The sequence below is a fragment of the Hyperoodon ampullatus genome (assembly GCF_949752795.1).
Source record: "Hyperoodon ampullatus genome assembly, chromosome: 11".
Lineage (NCBI taxonomy): Eukaryota > Metazoa > Chordata > Mammalia > Artiodactyla > Ziphiidae > Hyperoodon > Hyperoodon ampullatus.
The window spans coordinates 29,446,280-29,469,219 of NC_136924.1; the positions used below are offsets into that span (position 1 = coordinate 29,446,280).

Consider the following 22,940-nt stretch of genomic DNA (forward strand, 5'->3'; position numbering starts at 1 on the left):
ACCACCTAAAAAAGAATGCCAACAGCCCCGGAGAGACTGGTTCCCCAGAGCTTCTCCGCATCCCACCCCCGGCCCATGGAGACCCCAGCCCCGTCTGCCCAGGCTGAAAGAGCAGAGGGTGGGATTCCTGAGTAATTAAAGGGAATTTGGAAGGCTGGGATGTTGCGGAATGTTAGATCAGTAGCTAGAGCAGCATGTGGTGTTCTTTAGGCAGGCTTCATTGAATCCATACAAAAAAAGAAAGAGGGGCTGCCTGCCGTCTGCCCATTTATCAAACAGTGAAGCTCAACTCTCACAGCTCCACAAAAGTGTTTGACTGTTTGCTGAGTCTTGCTCCAGAAATTAAAAGCTGAACAGCCTTAGCAGGGCTGAACCGACCCTGCATTTTGAGACTCAAACTAAATTGTGCTGGGCTTTCAGATTCAGGGACCAGCTGATTATTTGGTGAAAGGAAAGGAGAATAATTTGTAATTTGCAGCCCATAAGAAACACTTAAAAAAAAAGCAAACTCCCTTCCCACAGGTTTTTGTTGCGGCTGGAAGGAGGACGTGCTGTCTGCAACAGCTTTCTTTGCTCAGAGTGGGAAAAGTCTTGACCTCCAGTTGGGCAGAGAGTGATGTGGTGCAGCAGGGCCTCCACCCATTCCCCACCCCCAACTCCTAACAGGCTTCCTTTCCTCTTCGTGCTTTATTTGAAATGACCTTTCTCTCTCTTTGGAGGAGGAGGAGAGGATTTGGCCATCAAATATTTTTAGAGAAAAAATATCTTCACAAATGGAATGAAAGATTCTAACCACGCAAATATATTGCTTGGGAGACCATAAGATAACCACTAAAGCCTGGAAACTGGGTTTTCTGAGAATCCTCTGAAGAGCCATCAAAGGATTGAAGGATACCTCTGTCGATGAAGAGAATGTGCTAGAAAAGGGTGATGCTCCTGGAAGACATCAACGGGGGGGGGCAGAGCCTGGAAGATAGGTTGAAACAGTGTCATTATCCCCATTTGATAGATGAAAAAGCCTGATGCTCAAATGGAAGAAAGAGGCAAAGGTCATTTTTTGGCTCTTCAATTTAGCACATTTTTAAAAAGTGGTAGTACCCTTCAGTACTTCATGGGATTGGGAGAGGAGGAGGAGGACGAGAGGTGAGCTGGAATGAAGGCAGAACCTGGTGGGTTTGGACTTTGTCTGGAGTCTTCATGAAGGAGTGGTTGAGGTGAGGCATGCCTGGCAGCAGGGGCAATGAGACCATTGCAGCAATCCAGGTGTGAGATTATGGCCCTGGGGCCGATGGAGATGGAGATGCAGGGAGAATCAGGATATATTCACAATAGAGGGAGGATGGAACTTGGTCACAGACTGGAAGTAGCAGGTGCAGCGGTTTGGAGAAGGAAGAGCTCTTACCTGGTCAGGGGATCAGGAAAGGCTTGGAAGAGGGTGTAAGTGGATCAGTAGAGATTCATCCCCACCTCTGAGAAGGTGCTCATAGTTCATGCCCTGCCAATGGGAAATCAGCAGCAGCATCTCTTATGAAGGACAGTGTGCAGGCTCCCTCTGTCTGACCACAACTACCTGCTCCATGCTGTATTAGAAGAGAAGGGAGTTAGAAGAATGTGGCTCGACTTAAACATCCCTGGGAATGAATGAGTCATCAGGATAATCACTGGTCATAATGGGCAATGTTTATTGAACCCTTACTAAGTGCCAGGCACTGTTGCTAATTATTTACATACGTTTACTTTTTAAATTTTCACAAAAATTCTCTCAGGTAGGGGTTGGTATCATTCCCATTTTACAAATGAGGAAGCTGAGTCATTTGAATGTTAAATAACTTGCCCAAGGGCCCCGGAATAACAAATGGCTGAGCTTGGATCTAATCCAGGTAATCTAGCTCCAAAGCCCTTGCACAGAACCCCTCTACCGTGCTGCCTCTTTACAAACACCATCGCTGTACACACCAAGAAAGAGGACCATTGGTTGTGTTTTCACCTTGGCAGACGGCCCCTCCTCCTAGGTTTCTGGCAGATCTACGTGGTTGTCCTGGGAAGCAGCACTTAGCGTCGTCCACTTGGCAAATGAGTAAAGGGTACTCTCCAGGCCAGGGGTCGGGCTTCATGCCTTCATTCAACAAACGTGGACCGAGCTCTTCGCATGTGCCCTGGGCCAGGTCCCTGCTCTTGTGGAGCTTATGTTCAAGTGGGGGGAGATGTGAAATAACCACTCGGAGAGTAAGTGAGCGAGACAACTGCGGAGAGTGCCGAGAGGGGGACAGAAAGCAGGGTCGCGTGCTGGGGTGCTGCTTGTGTTACTCTGCACCCCCCGGTCACAGAAGGCCTCTGGGCAGAGGGACCTTGCCCAGAGGCCCGAATGTTGTAGGAGAAGGAGCTAATCTTGTGACGATCTGGGTGAAATTGCATTCCTGATGGAGAGAGCTGCAGTACAAAGGCCCCCAGTGGGGGGAGGAAGCCTGGCATGTTTCAGGAACAGGGAAAAACTAAAATAAAAAGCAAGCCAGTGTGGCTGGGATCCAGTGAGGAAGGGCGAGAGTTGGAGGAGAGGAAGGCCGGGAGGTAAGCAGGGACCGGGTTACAGAGGCTGAGGTGGGGGTGCAGTGGAAGGCTTTGGAGGGCTCCAAACGGGGGTGACAGGTTCTGGATGAAAGCATACACTGCCTACGTTGTGAGAAAGGGGGTGAAGCCCATAGTGGCCAAGTGAGACCCCCCTGAGGATCCAGAGCCCCACCGTCACTCGTGCTCCCCCCACCCGCATCCCCAGCACCAGTGGTCTTCTCGGGGTTTCTCTTGGACTCCTAATAAGTCATCGCAACCAAGGGTCTGTGTTTTCCTTCATTCTTTAGATTGCTGTTTGTAAACTCCATCACTGTGCTCCCAGCTTTTCCCAGTGCGTAACTGATTCTTGTGTTGACTTACAGATCATAAGGCAGCAGTTTCCTCAGTTAACCACCAGAAGACTCGGGACCCGAGGACAGTCGAAGTAAGCACCGACAGCCTTTCCACCTGCAGAGTGCATGTCCGCGGGCCTCCAGTCAGGTCCGGGCCCCAGGCCTTTCATCCTGAGCTCAGTCCGCAGGCCTGGGGGCAAGTCTGTGGCTGGCAGGAGTGGCTCCCTCTCCCAGGAGCCCTGAGAGAAAGGCCGTCCAAAAGGCCAGCTGCTTTAAGGAATCCGACGTGGTGCCACCCTGCCTTTAGTTGTTTTTGTGAAAGAGTCTTGGGCATTCTTTAAAAGGAGCGCCTTGTGGTTTCTTGACCAATCTCCAGGTTACTTGGATTGTTTTGGTCAACAAACTCTCTACTCTGACAGTATCCAGTCTGCCAGAGAAGCAACCCTGTACCAATCCCTGCAAGGGAGATGGGGTGGAAAGCTCCAGCCATGCTGTGGTACCCAGGGTGTACTGCTTCCTATTTATCCATTTGGTCAACCAACCAACCAACCAATGTTTGCTTCACATTTTCTGCATGTCAGATAAATGGTGCTAAGTGCTGGGGACACGCAAGCAAACAGGTTTCCGCCCTCCTGGATGGAACATGTATTCTCCAGGGGAAGACAGACAAAAAAAGATCATCAGATTGTGAAGAGGGTTGTCCTAGAGAATAACAAAAGGTTGGTCTGGTTTAGAGAGGGTAGCCCTGGAAGGGCTTACTGAGGAGGTGACCCGAGGAGTGAGAGGCTGTGTAGATGCCTGTCTGCTAGTTGAGAGTCAATGGGAAGGGACTCTGCCTATTTTGCCCAGGCTTCACTAAAATCTGGATTTATAGAGACTTGCCTCGAAGGGTGTTTCAAAAAACTGTTGGAAGTGACTAGGTGTTCCATGAAGAAGGTCTGGTGGCTATGTAAGTTTGATAAGCACTGAGCTAAACAGGTTCCTTTATGCAGGACTTGTCAGAACCTTTATTATACTACTGTACACCGTGATTCCACTAGAGGGTGCCTTATTATGCAGCATTTCTAAACGTTTTTACCATGCTGAGTAGCAGATCAACACATACTGACTTATAAAATAATGAAACTTTTTATTAAAAAACAACCACCACATAGGACTTGTAAGACTTGTCACTAAAAGTGTTTCAAAAGCAACATGTCCAATACTGCCCCCTGACTCCACCCCCGGCCATCCCCAGGCAGCACATTCCCATCCTCCAAGGGTGGGTTTAACTTCGGAGCCAAATTAGGTAAAGAAAGTGGAAAGTGGATGATCAAACTGGGGAAAACCCTTTGTAGTAAAGTTCTGAAAATAAACGAGGCTCATTTTTTTCACGTGGCTCAGAAGCTCTGGGGGCAATTTCCAAAGAGACTTACAGAAAATTTTTGAGCAAGGGACATTTTGGAATAAATTTCTAATAATTTTTCAGGGTGACTTCTCTGATGAACAAATCTCATTCATAATGAAAAATTCCAGTATTTGTTTAAAAATGAGCTTTCAGCCCTGCTAAGAGTATAGAGTAGAAAACCCAGATTCTTCCTTATTTGTTTGCTGGTGAGCACAGTGGTTGGCACACAAGGGCAAATCAATCCACAGAGAAGTGGATGGTTGGAAGACTATTGAATGAATGGAAAGGAATTATTTTTCTCCAGCTTATGGTCTTTTTAGAGTCACTGGCTCCAATACATTGTTGCCCATTTCTGAGATAAAAGTGTACAAATAGATAGTACAGATAGATAGATAGTAAAGACAGGCAGTAAAAGGAGTAAAGATAGAACAGCATGGTTTCCCATCATACATAAGTTTGGAGAAAGTTTCCTTCTGTCTACATGTAAGAGCCTGCTTTTGTTTTTTTGTTTTCTTTTTCTTTAACCTAGAGGTTGGCAAATTAGGCAATATCTTCTTTAAAAATTCAGTTTCATTGTATCCTCTCCATAAGGATCCTCCAAGGTTGGTCTCACCTTCAACCAATTGAAAGGTAATAAGAAGCTCTAGTCTCCAACGTGCCACTTGTCCTTGTAGAGAAAATCCCTCAGCAAATTTACTTTGACAGAATAAATTGGGGGGGCAGGGGGCTGATGGAGAGTGTGTTGACGTGCCTTACAGACCTGAAAAAGAAATAGAAAACTGAGAAGTGGTCAGAGCACTAGCTTCACTGCAGTTGCCAATTCTAGCAACATACAGTCTGAAAAATCAAGAAGCCGTCTGATCTGAACATGTTATTACTAGCTTGATCTTAAGAAAGTGTAAGGGGGGACTTTGTAAAGTCAGGGAGGCGTGTCATAACTGCCGTCCTGCCTGGAGGGGCTTCCAGAGCAAATGGAACCCGCCCCCGCCCCCGCTACCAAAGGAGTGCCCTCCAAGTGGAAAGGCAGTTATGACAGTTGGGAAGTAGAAGGCTTAGAAAAGAGAGATCAGCTCAACACAGAGAAGAACTTTCTGATCACTACACCAACCTAAAATGAACTGGGCTACCTTCGGAGGATCTGGGTGCTTCAACCCAGGAGGCAGTCAGATAGAGGCGAGATGCCCACTAAGCAGAAGTGTCACAGAATGGTATCAGGGGTGAAGGGGGAGCGGGGAGAGGGAAGGTTACCTGTGCTCAGCTCTCCTCTCCCTGGGAAGCCTCTCCCAGAACTCAGACTGCTTTCTCTTTTGTATTATTTCATGACTGTCACCACCACATCTCCATGAGTAGAAAAGAGTAGTTAATACGTTGTACAGCATTTCTGAAAGTGAGGTCCATGAATTACTTACATTATTAGTATTGCCATGGGATTGTAAAAATCTACTCTGAATCTGCTAAATCAGAATCTTTGGAAGCAGGGCCTGGGAGTCTGTATTTTAATATGTTTCGTAGGTGATTCTTATTATTAGTAAAATTTGACAGTCACTGGCTCAGCGCTTAAAAGCACTTTTAGAGGTTCAAATCCTGCCTCTACTGCTCACTCACTATATGATCTTCGGTGTGTTACTTAAATTCTCTGGGTCTTAGTTTCCTGGTCTGTAATATGGGGATAATAATTAGTTCTAGCCTCCCAGGGGTTTTGTGAGATGAAATCGGGCAGTGTGTGTAAAGCACTTAGTACCTTGTTAGCTGCTGTGTTACAATAGTAGGTAATGGCAGTCTCATAGAGCCAGGAATGTAATGCAGGGGCCTAACCCAGCAGGCTTGCTGATCTCAAATGGATGTGCATCCGAATTATCTGTGGTGTTCGTTTCAGTGCTGGTTCTTGGCCCCTATTTCCTGTTCTGAATCCTTAGGTCTGGGAAGGGGCCTTGGAATCTGTATTTTTATTACATTCCATAAGTGGCTCTGACAAACATTAAAGTTTTTAACACCACCATGCAGTGTGTTTTCTTAGCGTAGCACAGTGGCTCTGTAGTCAAACCTGCTTCCTCCCCTAAACAGCTGTGTGACCTTGAACAAATTACTTAAGCTTTCTTGCCTCCATTTTCTCGTCTGTAGAAAGATTATAATAATCCCCATTTCATAGAATTATTTTACAAATTAATGTAGGTAAAGCACTTTCCAAAGTGCCCAGCACATAGCAAGTGTTCAATAGATTGTAGCTAAAACCCAAACGAAATGCAGCCTCCATCCCTCATTAGTCTTAATTGAAAACATTGCTGTTATTAAGCCCATTCTGAGTTAATAAAAGGTCCTGGTCTTTGTCTTACATTCAGTGTCAGCTGAGACACTGAGTTTATCCTTTTTAAGATACAGTTCTTTAAGACTGCCATTTATTGATTGAGAAAAACATAGGCCAAGTGAATTTTTGTTGGTGGTACAGTTAGCAGTCATAAACACACTCTTCTTCTTGGGTCCGTGTATATAAGAGATTAAGTACAAATGGAAATTTTTTTATCCCACTTTCTGCTTTGCAAAGTATTTGACTTAACATTTTCTGTAGGAGGCAATTTTGGTTATTTTTACCTGTCTGATTGATGGCTGGCAACATGGAACTTTGGTTTAATTCTAGACTTCCAACATGTTGAGCCTTACAGAGGAGTTAACTCTTCTAGCTCAGGGAGGATGGGTCCAGCCGTCTTTGGCCTTGGGCTCCCGCGGCTCAGGAACCCCCACCTGATGAGGGTGCATGTGGGTCTCTCTCTCTTCCTTTGTGGCCCAGGTATCATTACTACGGCATCGCGGTGAAGGAAAGCTCCCAATATTATGATGTGATGTATTCCAAGAAAGGAGCCGCCTGGGTGAGCGAGACGGGCAAGAAAGAAGTGAGCAAACAGACGGTGGCATATTCACCCCGGTCCAAACTTGGAACATTGCTGCCAGAGTTTCCAAATGTCAAAGATCTAAATCTGCCGGCCAGTCTGCCAGAGGAGAAGGTGACCACATCTGAAGTGTTGCTGGGAGTGGGTGGTTTCTCTCTCTCTCTCTCTCTCTCTCTCTCTTTTCTCTCACACACCACAGCGCACACACACACACACACACACACACACACACACATACACACACTTCTATTGCAAAATGGTGAGTTTAAAAATATAAAGATAGAAATCAGATTCAAGTATGGACTTTAGTTGACAATAACAATGTATCCGTGTTGGTGCATTAGTTGTGACAAATGTTCCATCCTAATGCAAGATGTTAACGGTAGAGGTAACTGGGTTTGAGCTATAAGGGAACTGCCTGAACTATCTTCAAAACTGTACTACAACCCAATACTATTCTAAAATTAGAAGTTTATCTCTCTACCTATCTATCTTACCTACCTTCCTACCCATCTATGATGTTGTACTGTCTCATTTCACAAGGGCCCCTTCCTCTGGATTGCTTTTATATAGGATAAACTTTATTTTCCCATGTGCTGCAGAGGATGTGGTGAAATTATAGTCCCATAGACAAAGAAGATTTTATAGGTATAGTGAATCGGATAGCTTGGGCCATAGGGTATTGGGAAGAAACAATTGGAAACACAAATTTGGGGACTTTCCCCTGGGTGATCACATCCTAATGCACCTATCTTGTGCTGCCCAGTGTGCCAGTAGGTGATGAGTTTCTACATATCACACTGGGTTGCAGTGGTGAATGAGACTTGAGTCCTGCTCTCAGGAAGCTTACAGTCAAGCAGGGAGACAGATGCTTGCACAAGCAAACTAAGTTTATATAAAACATATATCTAGGTTCTAAAACAAAAAGAGTACCTGAAAAGAATGCTTTAAATCTAAGAACTAGATAAATCCTTATTTTTTCTCAAATTTGCTTTCTTTCTCGACAAACTTCCTGTACCATTGCTTTAAAATTCTTAGTTAAATGGAGCTGGAGATGCAGTTCTTTTGCTAAGCAGATTCTAGAGAATTTCCAAATGTCTTTTTGTGATTTGGGCAAAAGCACCTCTTCTTATGAGTACATGCCGGGTTTTAACTTTTCAGTATCTCAGCTGATGAGAATTTAATTCGGTAGGCCTCTACTATGTGCCAGGCACTGTACTAAATGCTGGATACACAAGCATGAATAATATACTATTTTTATTTTCCCAGAGTCCACAGTTTCAGGGGGTGGAGATGGGGCAGAGAGAGAAACCCATGCTTTCCGTACCACAGGGTGAGTGCTCTGAGGGAGAAACACACTCAGGTGCTGTGGGAGCACAGAGGAGGGAGCTGAGAGTCAGCGGGCCCCACCTAATGAAAATGAGTTTTGCCTGGGTCTTGCAGGATGAGTAGGAATTAGGCGAATTTCATCCCCTCAGCAGAGAATAAATGACTTGAAATTGAAATTCCAAGGGCAGAAGTAACATGTATTAATGTATGCCTTTATTGTTGATCCCTGCTCACCCCTCACAGGTTTCTACCTTTATTATGATGTACAGAACACACTGTCAGAGAATCCTGGACACTGTAATAAGAGCCAACTTTGATGAGGTAGGTCAACAAGTGTTGAGCTGTGAATACTCTGCATTAAAATATTATGATAACACTAACTTCTATTTCATGAGCTCCCTACTAGCTGCCAGGCCTCTGGAAGCCCTTGATGTACATTAGCTCATTTAATCCTCACAGTGATCCTAGGAAGCAGGCACTGTTACTATCCCCATTTTACAGATTCTCTGTGTGAACAGCAGTTGGCGTGGCTTTTTACTTGCTCTGTCTAGTGAATTGCATCCTGCCCAGTTGGCCTCCTGGGAACACAGTTTTGCCAAGGTATCATTACACCCAGAATTATACATTCAGAAAAACTAAAGGAAAGCTTTTCTTTATTTTGGATTTAACCTTTTCCTGAGGCTTGTCAACTTCAGTGCATTTGGAGCTGGTTACCCTCCATTCTCAAGGTCTGGTCCCCATGTCCATCTAACACTGCCAGTAGGGCCATCTTTGAATACAAACAATCTAAGAATTTCATTTCTTTTTTTTTTTTTTTGCGGTACACGGGCCTCTTACTGTTGTGGCCTCTCCCATCGTGGAGCACAGGCTCCGGAGGCACAGGCTCAGCGGCCATGGCTCACGGGCCCAGCCGCTCTGCGGCATGTGGGATCTTCCCGGACTGGGGCACGAACCCGTGTCCCCTGCATCGGCAGGCGGACTCTCAACCACTGCGCCACCAGGGAAGCCCTCATTTCATTTTTATTTAAAAATATTACAGTTAAGGAATGGGAAGGAGAAATAAGGGAGGTTTGAAGCACTGGTTATATAACCAAAGAGACAATAAAATCTTCTTGCCTAAAATGCCATCCAAAAGAATCTTCCAACAGGATGGCAGGAAACCACACATTTCACCCTATAAACCTGAGGCCTTTCTGTTTAAAGAAAATGCCTTTCAGGCAGAAAAAAAAAAAAAAAAACTAAACCAAAGACACCACCCTGAGATCAAGTGTGGGCATTCAATTTCAGGGAAGATAACCCAGGCTCTACAGGGGCTATAAAAATCAGTAGTTATTGGTGAAAAAGATGCTGGAGATTCCCTTTTTGTGTGTTTTAGGGGGGCATATGCTGTTGGAGATGGAGGGGAAGAGGATGAGGTAAGGCAGTGAATGCTTGTTGAGCACTTGCCGGGACTTGTGCAGCTTGTTTACTGTTCCCTCAGGAGCCCAGTGTAGCAGTGGTACCACCATATGTGAGCTATCGCTTGGTTCTTAGACATGGCTCCAGAAGAGGTGGCAGCATGTTGGCAGAGAAGGACTATTCTTCCTGCTCTTGACTTTCATCCACTAGATTCTTAAATTTCCCAAATTCCTTGAGTGACCATTTAAGTGGAATTATTTTCTTTTTAAAGAAAGAAAACTCACTGCTTTCTCTCGTATTGTAGTTTGGCTATGTCTCACGTATCAAAGACAGTGCACTGAGATCTGGGCAAACCATGACTCATGATTGGTTAAGACAACACAGGCTTCTGTAACAGATAAGCCCCAAGTCTTAACACAGTGAGACAATACATGTCACAATCCAATGTGGACGCCCTTGGTTGGAAGGCTGGTTTCTGGGGGTGGTTCAGGGACCCAGGCTTCTTCCACCTTGTGGCCACACCCTGCCCTAGAGCCTTGGAGTCTTCTGTTCAGCTGATGGATGGGGAAAAGGATTACAGGGAAGACATCCCCTTTCTTAACCTTGTCAGCCCAGAAATAAAATGCATCACTTTTGCCCATAGTCTATTGACAAGAGCTGGTCTCACAGCCCCACCTTGAGGTAAGGGGAGCTGGGAAGTGTGGCCCCTCACTGGGCAGCAGCTTATACTACTAGAGAAGAGGAGCTCTAGTGGATAGCTGTCCCTCTCTGCCACAAAAGTACTAACAACAAAACTGGTGACAGTCCTCCCTTATGTTCATATCTAGCTTTATACATCTCAAAACTTGATCATCATCTCACTTCACTGAATTCCATTCATTCATTCCAACACTTGTTGGGTATCTAATGGTGCCATATGCTGCTCTAGCCCCCAGAAATGGGGTGACAGGACACAGTCTTGAGGGGAAAAAAAAGCACGCACACCAGCAATTAGGATGCAGAATATATGGTCCAGAAACCTTGTGAGGGCTTGAGTGCTCCTGCGGGAAAAGTGCTAGACTTGGAGCTTAGGCTTGGATTCAAGACGTGGCTCAATTCCTCATCCTAGAAATGAAGATAAAAATATCATCCCTGCCTATCCAGTTCACAGGATTACTGGAAGGAGGAGATGAGACAGTGCCTGGTAAAAGGTCATACAAATGCTTGCTCTCGTCAGATACATCAACCAGAGAGTTAAGAGAGGTCACACAGTTGGTTAGATCTTCGTCACCTAACACTGCTGGTCCAGTATTCTTTCTACCCCTGGGCAGGGGTATTTGGTGGCTGTTTTTGAGATGGCTGATCGAGATGTTGTTCATTCTACCCAAACACAAAAGACTGAAGGGGGGTATTTTACCTCTGATGGGCATGGCTTTCTCCTACAGCTGAGAAAAGTCATTGGTAAATAAATGGTGGATGCATCTGGTACACTTTGATGGTGTAGTTTGTTTCAGGTCTTCAAGATCTTTAATATCCATTGAGGTCACAATGTATACTAGTATTACAATCTTAAATTATCTTATTGTTTGCTTGTTCATTGTTTGTCTCCTACCACCACCATGGAAGCCCTTGAGGGCAGGGACCTGGTTTGTCTTGCTTACTACTGTATCCAGGTCAATTATACTCTCAGGCTCTCAGTAAATGTTTCTTGGGTGGGTGAGTGGATAGATGGATGGGTGAGTGGATGGATGGGTGGATGGGTGGATGGATGGATGGATGGAAAACCGCCACAGACTTATAGCATTGTCAGGCAAGCACAAAGAGTCCAAGTCTGCATGTAGGGGACTTGCTGCAAAGCCTTCTCCAAACTACATTGCACAGAGAGATGTAAAATCAGATAGTCCTGTGTTTGAGTCCCAAATTCACCACTTACTAGCCTGTGACCTTGAGCAAGGTACTTAACCTCTCTGAGCCTCAATTTCTTTTTCTGTAAAATGGAGATAATAACTATATCTACCTCATAGTAAAATTGTGATGATTACGTGGAAATTGTATAGATAAAGTGTCTGATTTCAAACTCAGAGCATAATAAGTGGTAGGTATTTTGGTAGGTATTGTTTTGTCAAGTTCCTTTTAACACTGTAGCAATTAAGTACCCATGACTGGAAGTCATCAGATATGTTTCCACAAGGTGCCAATATATTAGGAATGAACTAAACATAGGCATGGAAAAGAAATAGAAAACTTACTTAGGTATTCTTAAGGAAATCATCTCCTGATACTTCATTGAACAGAGAGAAAAAGGGCTGGGAGTTCAAGGGACTAAAGTAGATAATCCAGGAAACTTGGTTTAAATAATTATTTTCAATCATTTACCCCTGATTCGTTCACCATTTATGCTTGCAAGGAGTAAGGAGAACTTTTCCCTTCTGTCTAATTATGTTTCCATTTCTTAAATGCCTTCATCATGCCAGGCATCTTACAAGTTATCTTATTTCATCCTACTAATAGGCAGACACCATCTCCATTTTGTAAAGGCTGGTAACTCTCATATTTATATATTTGTTTAGTCTGAGCTCCAGATTCAAATGACTTGCCATCTAACTTACAGTGGTCTAATCAGAGCTCTAATTTTCGCTCCCAGATTTGTTCTTCCCAAGTCTTAAATTGCCACTACCACACACAATTGCTCAAACCACAAACCTCGGTTCTTCTTTTCCCCTCACGCTTCATATCTAGTCTGTCAGGAGGTCCTGTTGGCTCAGCCTCCTGATATGAACACTGTGTCTGTCCATTTCACCCCTGACTTGCAAGTATCAGCCCTTGAGCTTTACACTGTTCTCCCTTCTTTTTTTTCCTTCTCACTCTGAGGAACTAGTCCACTGGACATTAAATGCTCTTAAATGCAGAGTAGGAAGGGAGGTCAAAACTGGATAATATGCCCTCTACAAAGGCTGCCCTGGTACCAGGACTGATCAGGGCTCCCTGTGTCACTTGAACAGACTTGAAAAAGACAGATGGCTGCTAATGAGAGTGACTTTCTACAGATTTGTTTTAATGTACACAGCAGCTAATGTCTTCCAGAATTTCTGCTGGAAATTGCTCATAAAAAAAAAAAAGAGTAGGGCTACATGCAAGGAGAGCTTAGAAAGGCAGATGAATTCAGAATCTACCAAATACTAGGAATCAACTGGGCAATGCTTATTCAGGGTTGGAAGGACAGGCAGGGAGTTCCAGGACCTGGCCAGAGGCCAGTGCCCAGGGGTGAGGTGGGATCCGGAGACAGCAGAGGGTTGTCTGGAAGGTAAGCACCTTGTCTAAGAGAGGTGGCCACCTCCAGGCCCAAGGCGGCCAGCAGTCAGCCACCAGGTGTCCCAATAAGAACAGGAACCTTGACAGGTGAGCAGAGCCACCATGGGGATCCTGGCTGGGTGACGCTCAGAAACGTAGACAAGGGGATCTCAAATGTCTTAGGGCAGTGCACTGATTTCTTGGGCCTCATAGGTGTAGTGCCTCCATGATACAAGTAATAACAATAATAGTAATAATAATAGCAACTAACCTTTATTGAGCACTTACTATGTGCCAACCACTGTAATAAGTACTTTTTAGGAATCTTTACCAAAATCTAGTAAATACTACTTTTATTCCTATTTCACAGGTAAAGAAACTGAGGCATAGAGATATTATACCCCTAGTTGGTAGTGGTGACAGGATTAGAACCCTGGAAGGCAGTCTTCACTCATTTGGATTTTTTTTTTTTTGTTGGTTTTAATTTTCAATCTCGTTGTAAACTTTGCAATATTTTCACTCTTGTGGAATTAACAGAACTGTGACTTTGAGTTTCATAATTTAACAAACCTGACCTCATTTACCACTTTGATCCTGTTTTTGGAAATTACCATTTTCCCTCTAGGAAGTCAGGGGGCATGCTTTTCTCCTCATTCCTCACCCCCCAAGCCTCCCATCCAGTGTTTACACTGGGAATTCCAGCCTGGCTGTGGGGATCAGGGAATTCTGTCCATCCGAGGCTGAGCTCAGGTCACCAAGCTGGGGTCAGAGGTAGCCTGGTCAAAGGAAAGTAAGACCCTACTCCTAAGAGGCGCTTGAAGGACAACTGCAGGTCCCCAGGCTGGGGCAGAAAGCTGGGATGTGGGCAGCAGTCCAAGAAGAGGCATAGGTCTCAGGAATGGGGTCGAAGCCCACGTGAAGAGCAAACTAGCCACTAGACTGATTTGTGAAAAGACAAATTCGTCCATTCCCTGACTTGCTGTCTGGCTTTGGACAAATAAGTTAATGTCTCTACAAAATGGGAGCAGTGATCCTAAGCTGTAGTATTAACTGAGAGAACCTGTGCTAAGTTCCTGGCGTATAGTAGCACTCAATAAATACATAACGCTGACACCATTAATAATACCACCTCCAAAGTGTTAGACTTGGGTACTAAATGACCTCCTGCCTTGGGTCAGGATTGATTTGGGGAACCAGAGATGTGGGCAGTGCTGTACACAGGGGTTCAGGAGTGCCCATCTGTGGAGGAAAGAAAGATACATAGTACAGGAACCACGTTGAGCTTGTAAGAATTCACAAAACTTCAATTATTTGTTCCCTAACTTTAAGATGAGTCACTCCTCAATGTTAGCTGAAGTCTAGGCATCTTTAGTGTTGTTATGCGTACCAGGTAACCATCTTCTACCGTGTCCCTTCACTTCCCTTATCTTGTCCCACCTCCCACCTGCTCTCTCCCTGACCTCCAACTCAGACCCTGGAAGATACAGGGATAGGGGGCCTGCTATCCTCGTATTAATAACAATAACTCCATTTTGAGTGCCTGCTTAGATTTCTGTCCTGTGCTAATGGTTGGGTTAGGTGTCCTCGTACCTTACTGTCCAGATGGCACCGTCTAGCGTCCCATAATGACGCTAGCCAGCCGAGGCTGCACCAAGGGCTCTTTGAGAAAATGGTCGAATTTGGCCACGAAGAGGCCTTTGCACTTTATCCATTTTTGGGGCGCACAAGATTGTATCAGGAGACTTCTGTCTGTGACACCTGCTCTTCTTCCTCTTAGACACAGTCCTCTTACCAGCAACTCACACAATGTTCCCTTCCTTTCCAGAATACCCTGGGGTCCCCGAGGCACCAACAGGCCCAAAGAATAGTTGTAGTGCTCTGAGCTTTTTAGAAGCAACATCCCACCTTCCCTTTCTTAAACTTTTTACCCAGACCGCGGCAAGCATGAAGGGGCAGGTGGGTTAACGGGCTGCTGCTCTCTCCCAGGGCAGGAGAGACCCCAGGCTGCCAGGCCAAGTGCTTCTCCAGCAGGGGGCGTGCACCCACACGGGCAGGGTGAAGACTTGGGACAGGAGGACCTTCCGGGGCCTCGTAAGCCACCCAGGCTGGGACGGCCTCTGCTGCCGCAAGGGGAGAAGAGAATAGCGCTGTGGACTGGGCTGGCCTTGGCTGAGTCCCAAGGCTCTGCTGGGAGGGCCTTGTGTAACCTCAACGGTTCTTCTCTCTGTGGGTTGATACAGGTTCAAAGTTTCCTTCTGCACTTTTGGCAAGGAATGCCGCCCCACATGCTGCCCGTGCTGGGCTCCTCCACGGTGGTGAACATCGTCGGCGTGTGTGACTCCATCCTCTACAAAGCTATCTCCGGAGTGCTGATGCCCACTGTGCTGCAGGCATTACCTGACAGGTGGGCACGCTTCTTCTCATATCCCCTCATGGTTGGTCCTCAGCAGGTATCGTTCCTGCTTCTCATTTATTGAATAGAACCATGCACTGTCTGGGGGCCTCCCTTGTAAAGACCATTAATATTGGACTCTAAAATATTAAATTTCATTTATCTTTTTGAATATAAATAAAATTTAATATTTCCAGTATAAATAAAATTTAACATTTTGAACCTCTTGTATCATTCAGAATTCAAAAAGGATGATATGTTACACAGTGAAAAGTCTCCCTCCTAATCTTCTTCCCCAGATACCCAGGTCCTCTCCCCAGAGCATCAAATACAGTCATTTTCTTAGGGCCCCGTCCGGATCTGCTATGCACATGTAACCAGTGCACAACATATACTTTTTCTTACTCAAATGATGACATACTACATATGCTGTTCTGTACCTTGTTTCAAAAAAACAAGTCTTGGAGACTGTGTTGGGCAGCTTCTGTGCCCCTTCAGATGCAGGCTCCGCTGTGTTCCACGCTGCCTTCTGCCCTGTGAGGGGTAGGTGGGGAGGGTGGACTGCATGGAACTCCTTACTGGGCTCCCTTTCCCTCTGGCTTCCAGCCCCGATCAGCCGGTGGTGGGGAGGGGGTCAGAAGGGACATCAAAGGGAGGGAGGAGGGTGAAGTCAGGAGATTGCCTCACTACCTCCTTCCCTATGAGGTCACCCCCAGCTGGCCACGTACCTCCACTGGGCTCTGCTGCCTTCCAGGCCGCCTCTCTCCCTCCAGGTTGTCCTTTGGTCATGAGGTGGATGAGAGCCTGCTGACCCTAACCCCCAGTTGCAGCGGTCACCTTTATGGGTTCTCCTATGACTACCCACGCCTTTATGACTTGTCCCTTATAAACAAACTCTAGTGTTCTGAGTGGCATCTGTTTCCTGTTGGGATTGCTACAGAGAGCATTTTACATCAGTCTATAAAAAGGTTTTTTTTTTCTTTTTCACATCTGCATATTGTTCCTCTGTATTGAGTTTGATTAGTTGTCTTGATGTTTCCAATCTTGTCCTATTACAGTGCTGTGATGAATGATGTTTTTAGTACTTTCTTTTTTTTTTTTTTTGCGGTATGTGGGCCTCTCACTGTTGTGGCCTCTCCTGTTGCGGAGCACAGGCTCCGGACGCACAGGCTCAGCGGCCATGGCTCACGGGCCCAGCTGCTCCACGGCATGTGGGATCTTCCCGGACCGGGGCACGAACCCGTGTCCCCTGCATCGGCAGGCGGACTCTCAACCACTGCGCCACCAAGCAAGCCCTAGTACATTCTTTTACATGGTGCAGTTTGTTAGTTTCCTAGGGCTTCAATAACCAAGTACCACAAACTGGGTGGCTGAAAACAACAAACGTATTCCCTCACAGTTCTGGAGGCCACAAGTCTAAAATCAAGGTGTTGTCAGGGTTGGTTCTTTGCAGAGACTTTAAGGGAGGATCTGATCTGTGCCTCTCTCACAGCTTCTGATGGGTGCCGTCTATGCTTGGCATTCCTTGGCTTGTAGCTGCATCACTCCAGTCTCTGCCTCCCATCTTCACATTGATTCCCACTCTGTGTCTTGCTGTCTCCCGTAAGGACACTTGTCACTGGATTTAAGGTCCACCCAGTTAATCCAAGGTTTCATCTCAAGATCCTTAATTTAATCATATCCACAAAGGCCCTTTTATCAAATAAGGTCAACTTCACGGGTTCCAGGTGGACATATTATGGGGGGAACAACCCTTCATCCTACTACATAGAGTATATGTGCAGGATAAATTCCTAAAGGGCTGAATTCCTGGTTCAAAGGGTCTGTGACTTAAACTTGGCTCAGTGAAGTTTTAATTTGCATTTATCCTATTACGAATGGAGTTGAGTATCTCTTCATGTCTTTAAGAGTGATTTCTATTTCTTTCCCATGAACTCTCTGTTCTTATCCTTTGACTATTTTTCTGTTTGGTAGTTGATGTTTTTCTCATTGATTTTTTTAAATTGAATTTTATTTAATTTATTTTTTTATACACCAGGTTCTTATTAGTTATCCATTTTATACATATTATTGTATATATGTCAATCCCAATCTCCCAATTCATCAGTACCATTTTTCTACGTTCCACATATATGCGTTAATATACAATATTTGTTTTTCTCTTTCTGACTTCCTTCACTCTGTATGACAGTCTCTAGATCCATCCACCTCTCTACAAATGACCCAATTTTGTTCCATTTTATGGCTGAGTAACATTCCATTGTATATATGTACCACAACTTCTTTATCCATTCGTCTGTCGATGGGCATTTAGGTTGCTTCCATGACCTGGCTATTGTAAACAGTGCTGCAATGAACATTGGTGTACATATGTCTTTTTGAATTGTGGTTTTCTCTGAGTATAGGCCCAGTAGTGGGATTGCTGGGTCATATGGTAATTCTGTTTTTAGTTTTTTAAGGAACCTCCGTACTGTTCTCCATAGTGGCCGTATCAATTTACATTCCCACCAACAGTGCAAGAGGGTTCCCTTTTCTCCACACCCTCTCCAGCATTTGTTGTTTGTAGATTTCCTGATGATGCCCATTCTAACTGGTGTGAGGTGATACCTCATTGTGGTTTTGATTTGCATTTCTCTAATAATTAGTGATGTTGAGCAGCTTTTCATGTGCTTCTTGGCCATCTGTATGTCTTCTTTGGAGAAATGTCTGTTTAGGTCTTCTCCCCATTTTTGGATTGGGTTGTTCGTTTTTTTCATATTGAGCTGCATGAGCTGTTTATATATTTTGGAGATTAATACATTGTCCGTTGATTCATGTGCAAATATTTTCTCCCATTATGAGGGTTGTTTTTTTGTCTTGTTTGTAGTTTCCTTAGCTGTGCAAAAACTTTTAAGTTTCATTAGGTCCCATTTATTTATTTTTGTTTTTATTTCCATTACTCTAGGAGGTGGATCAAAAAAGATCTTTCTGTCACTTATGTCAAAGAGTGTTTGTTCTTCCTATGTTTTCCTCTCAGAATTTTATAGTGTCCAGTCTTACATTTAGGTCTCTAATCCATTTTGAGTTTATTTTTGTGTATGGTGTTAGGGAGTGTTCTAATTTCATTCTTTTACATGTAGCTGTCCAGTTCTCCCAGCACCACTTACTGAAGAGACTGTCTTTTCTCCATTATATATCCTTGCCACCTTTGTCATAGATTAGTTGACCATAGGTGCGTGGGTTTATCTCTGGGCTTTCTATCCTGTTCCATTGATCTATATTTCTGGTTTTGTGTCAGTACCATACTGTCTTGATTATGGTAGCTTTGTAGTATAGTCTGAAGTCCGGGAGCCCAATTCCTCCAGCTCCATTTTCTTCCTTCAAGACTGTTTTGGCTATTTGGGGTCTTTTGTGTCTCCATACAAATTTTAACATTTTTTGTTCTAGTTCTGTAAAAAATGCCATTGGTAATTTGATAAGGATTACATTGAATCTGTAGATTGCTTTGGTAGTATAGTCATTTTCACAGTATTGCTTCTTCCAATCCAAGAACATGGTATATCTCTCCACCTGTTGGTATCATCTTTAATTTCTTTCGTCACTGTCTTATAGTTTTCTGCATAAAGGCCTTTTGTCTCCCTAGGTAGGTTTATTCCTAGGTATTTTATTCTTTTTGTTACAATGGTAAATGGGAGTGTTTCCTTAATTTCTCTTTCAGATTTTTCATCATTAGTGTATAGGAATGCAAGAGCTTTCTGTGCATTAATTTTGTATCCTGCAACTTTACCAAATTCATTGATTAGCTCTAGTACTTTTCTGGTGGCATCTTTAGGATTCTCTATGTATAGTATCATGTCATCTGCAAACAGTGACAGTTTTCTTCTTCTTTTCCAATTTGTATTCCTTTTATTTCTTTTTCTTCTCTGGTTGCCGTGGCTAGGACTTCCAAGACTATGTTGAATAATAGTGGTGAGAGTGGCCATCCTTGTCCTGTTACTGATCTTAGAGGAAATGCTTTCAGTTTTTCACCATTGAGAATGACATTTGCTGTGGGTTTGTCGTATATGGCCTTTATTATGTTGAGGTAGTTTCCTTCTATGCACACTTTCTGGAGAGTTTTTATGATAAATGGGTGTTGGATTTTGTCAAAAGTTTTGTCTGCATCTATTGAGATGATCATACGTTTTTTATTCTTCAGTTTGTTATTATGGTGTATCACATTGATTGATTTGCATATATTGAAGAATCCTTGCATCCCTGGGATAAATCCCACTTGATCATGGTGCATGATCCTTTTAATGTGTTGTTGGATTTGGTTTACTAGTATTTTGTTAAGGATTTTTGCATCTATATTCATGAGTGATATTGGTCTGTAATTTTCCTTCTTTGTAGTATCTTTGTCTGGTTTTGGTATCAGGGTGATGGTGGCCTCATAGAATGAGTTTGGGAGTGTTCCTTCCTCTGCAATTGTTTGGAAGATTTTGAGAAGGATGGGTGTTAGCTCTTCTCTAAATGTTTGATAGAATTCACCTGTGAAGATATCTAGTCCTGGACTTTTGTTTGCTGGAAGATTTCTAATCCCAGTTTCAATTTCATGCCTTGTGATTGGTCTGTTCATATTTCCTATTTCTTCCTGGTTCAGTCTTGGAAGGTTATACCTTTCTAAGGATTTGCCCATTTCTTCCAGGTTGTCCATTTTATTGCCACAGAGTTGCTTATAGTAGTCTTTTAGGATGCTTTGTATTTCTGCAATGTCTGTTGTGACGTCTCCTTTTTCATTTCTAGTTTTAATGATTTGAGTCCTCTCCCTCTTTTTCTTGATGAGTCTGGCTAATGGTTTATCAATTTTGTTTATCTTCTCAAAGAACCAGCTTTTACTTCTATTGATCTTTGCTATTGTTTTCTTTGTTTCTATTTCATTTATTTCTGCTCTCATCTTTATGATTTCTTTCCTTCTACTAACTTTGGGTTTTGTTTTTTCTTCTTTCTCTAGTTCTTTTACATGTAAGGTTAGATTGTTTATTTGAGATGTTTGTTGTTTCTTGAGGTAGGATTGTATTGCTATAAACTTCCCTCTTAGAACTGCTTTTGCTGCATCGCATAGGTTTTGGATCGTCGTGTTTTCATTGTCATTTGTCTCTAGGTATTTTTTGATTTCCTCTTTGATTTCTTCTGTGATCTCTTGGTTATTTAGTAATGTATTGTTTAGCCTCCATGTGTTTGTGTTTTTTTACACTTTTTTCCCTGTAATTCATTTCTAATCTCATAGCATTGTGGTCAGAAAAGATGCTTGATACAATTTCAATTTTCTTAAATTTACTGAGCCTTGATTTGTGACCCAAGATGTGATCTATCCTGGAGAATGTTCCGTGTGCACTTGAAAGTGTAATCTGCTGTTTTTGGATGGAATGTCCTAAAAATATCAATTAAATCTATCTGGTCTATTGTGTCATTTAAAGCTTGTGTTTCCTTATTTATTTTCATTTTGGATGATCTGTCTATTGGTGTAAGTGAGGTGTTAAAGTCCGCCACTATTACTGTGTTACTTTCGATTTCCTCTTTTACAGCTGTTAGCAGTTGTCTTATGTAGTGAGGTGCTCAATGATCTGTCCATTGGTGTAAGTGAGGTGTTAACGTCCCCCACTATTATTGTGTTACTGTTGATTTCCTCTTTACACCTGTTAGCAGTTGCCTTATGTGTTGAGGTGCTCCTATGTTGGGTGTATATATATTTATAATTGTTATATCTTTTTCTTGATTGATCCCTTGATCATTATGTAGTGTCCTTCCTTGTCTCTTGAACATTCTTTATTTTAAAGTCTATTTTATCTGATACGAGTATTGCGACTCCAGCTTTCTTTTGATTTCCATTTGCGTGGAATATCTTTTTCCATCCCCTCGCTTTCAGCCTGTATGTGTCCCTAGGCCTGAAGTGGGTCTCTTGTAGACAGCATATAGATGGGTCTTGTTTTTGTATCCATTCAGCAAGCCTGTGTCTCTTGGTTGGAGCATTAATCCATTCACATTTAAGGTAATTATCGATATGTATGTTCCTATGACCATTTTCTTAATTGTTCTGGTTTTGTTTTTGTAGGTCCTTTTCTTCTCTTGTGTTTCTCACTTAGAGAAGTTCCTTTAGCATTTGTTGTAGAGCTGGTTTGGTGGTGCTGAATTCTCTTAGCTTTTGCTTATCTGTAAAGCTTTTGATTTCTCCATCAAATCTGAATGAGATGCTTGCCGGGTAGAGTAATCTTGGTTGTAGTTTCTTCTCTTTCATCACTTTAAGTATATCATGCCACTCCCTTCTGGTTTGTAGAGTTTCTGCTGAGAAATCAGCTCTTAACCTTATGTTGTTTTTCCCTTGTTGCTTTCAATAATTTTTCTTTGTCTTTAATTTTTGTCAATTTGATTACTATGTGTCTTGGCGTGTTTCTCCTTGGGTTTATCCTGTATGGGACTCACTGCGCTTCCTGGATTTAGGTGGCTATTTCCTTTCCCATATTAGGGAAGTTTTCGACTATAATCTCTTCAAATATTTTCTCGGGTCCATTCTCTCTCTCTTCTCCTTCTGGGACCCCTATAATGCGAATGTTGTTGCGTTTAATGTTGTCCCAGAGGTCTCTTAGGCTGTCTTCATTTCTTTTCATTTTTTTTTCTTTATTCTGTTCTGCAGCAGTGAATTCCACCATTCTGTCTTCCAGGTCACTTATCCGTTCTTCTTCCTCAGTTATTCTGCTATTGATTCCTTCTAGTGTAGTTTTCATTTTGCTTATTGGATTGTTAATCTCTGTTTGTTTGTTCTTTAATTCTTCTAGGTCTTTGTTAAACATTTCTTGTATCTTCTCGATCTTTGCCTCCATTGTTTTTCTGATGTCCTGGATCATCTTCACTATCATTATTCTGAATTGTTTTTCTGAAAGGTTGCCTATCTCCACTTCATTTAGTCATTTTTCTGGGGTTTTATCTTGTTCCTTCATCTGGTACATAGCCCTCTACCTTTTCGTCTTGTCTATCTTTCTGTGAATGTGGTTTTTGTTCCACAGGCTGCAGGATTGTAGTTCTTCTTGCTTCTGCTGTCTGCCCTCTGGTGGATGAGGCTATCTCATTGATTTTTAAGAGCTCTTTATTTTTTAGGAATATTAACCATTTATCTGTAATAAGAGTTACAAATATTTTCTCATTGTGTTGCTTTGTTTTTGCCATACAGAAAATATATTTGTGTAGTTGATTTTATCAGTCCTTGTTTTTATGGCTTCTGGATTTTGTATCATTGTTTTTAGAAGTCTTTCCCACTCCAGTTACAAAATAATTTTCCCATGGCTTATCCTACAAACTTTATGCTTTGATTTTGTACTTTTGAACTTTTATCCAATTTGGAATTCATCCTTGTGTAAGATGTA

General features: G+C 43.2%; 1 protein-coding gene across 2 annotated transcripts in view; it reads left to right on the forward strand.

Moving 5' to 3' along the window:
• The window catches only part of RFX4 (regulatory factor X4), a gene marked incomplete at both ends in the record, with an annotated part of 170,671 nt that overhangs the window by 82,369 nt on the left and 65,362 nt on the right, over nt 1–22,940 (forward strand). The window contains 4 exons of one of the 2 annotated variants that reach the window (XM_079714121.1): nt 2,931–2,992; nt 7,073–7,286; nt 8,745–8,822; nt 15,410–15,573. In XM_079714121.1, the coding sequence (XP_079570247.1) occupies nt 2,931–2,992; nt 7,073–7,286; nt 8,745–8,822; nt 15,410–15,573 (518 nt within the window). Of the gene's footprint in view, nt 1–2,930; nt 2,993–5,400; nt 5,496–7,072; nt 7,287–8,744; nt 8,823–15,409; nt 15,574–22,940 lie in introns of those variants that run through there. The other variant, XM_079714122.1, reaches the window with a different exon arrangement.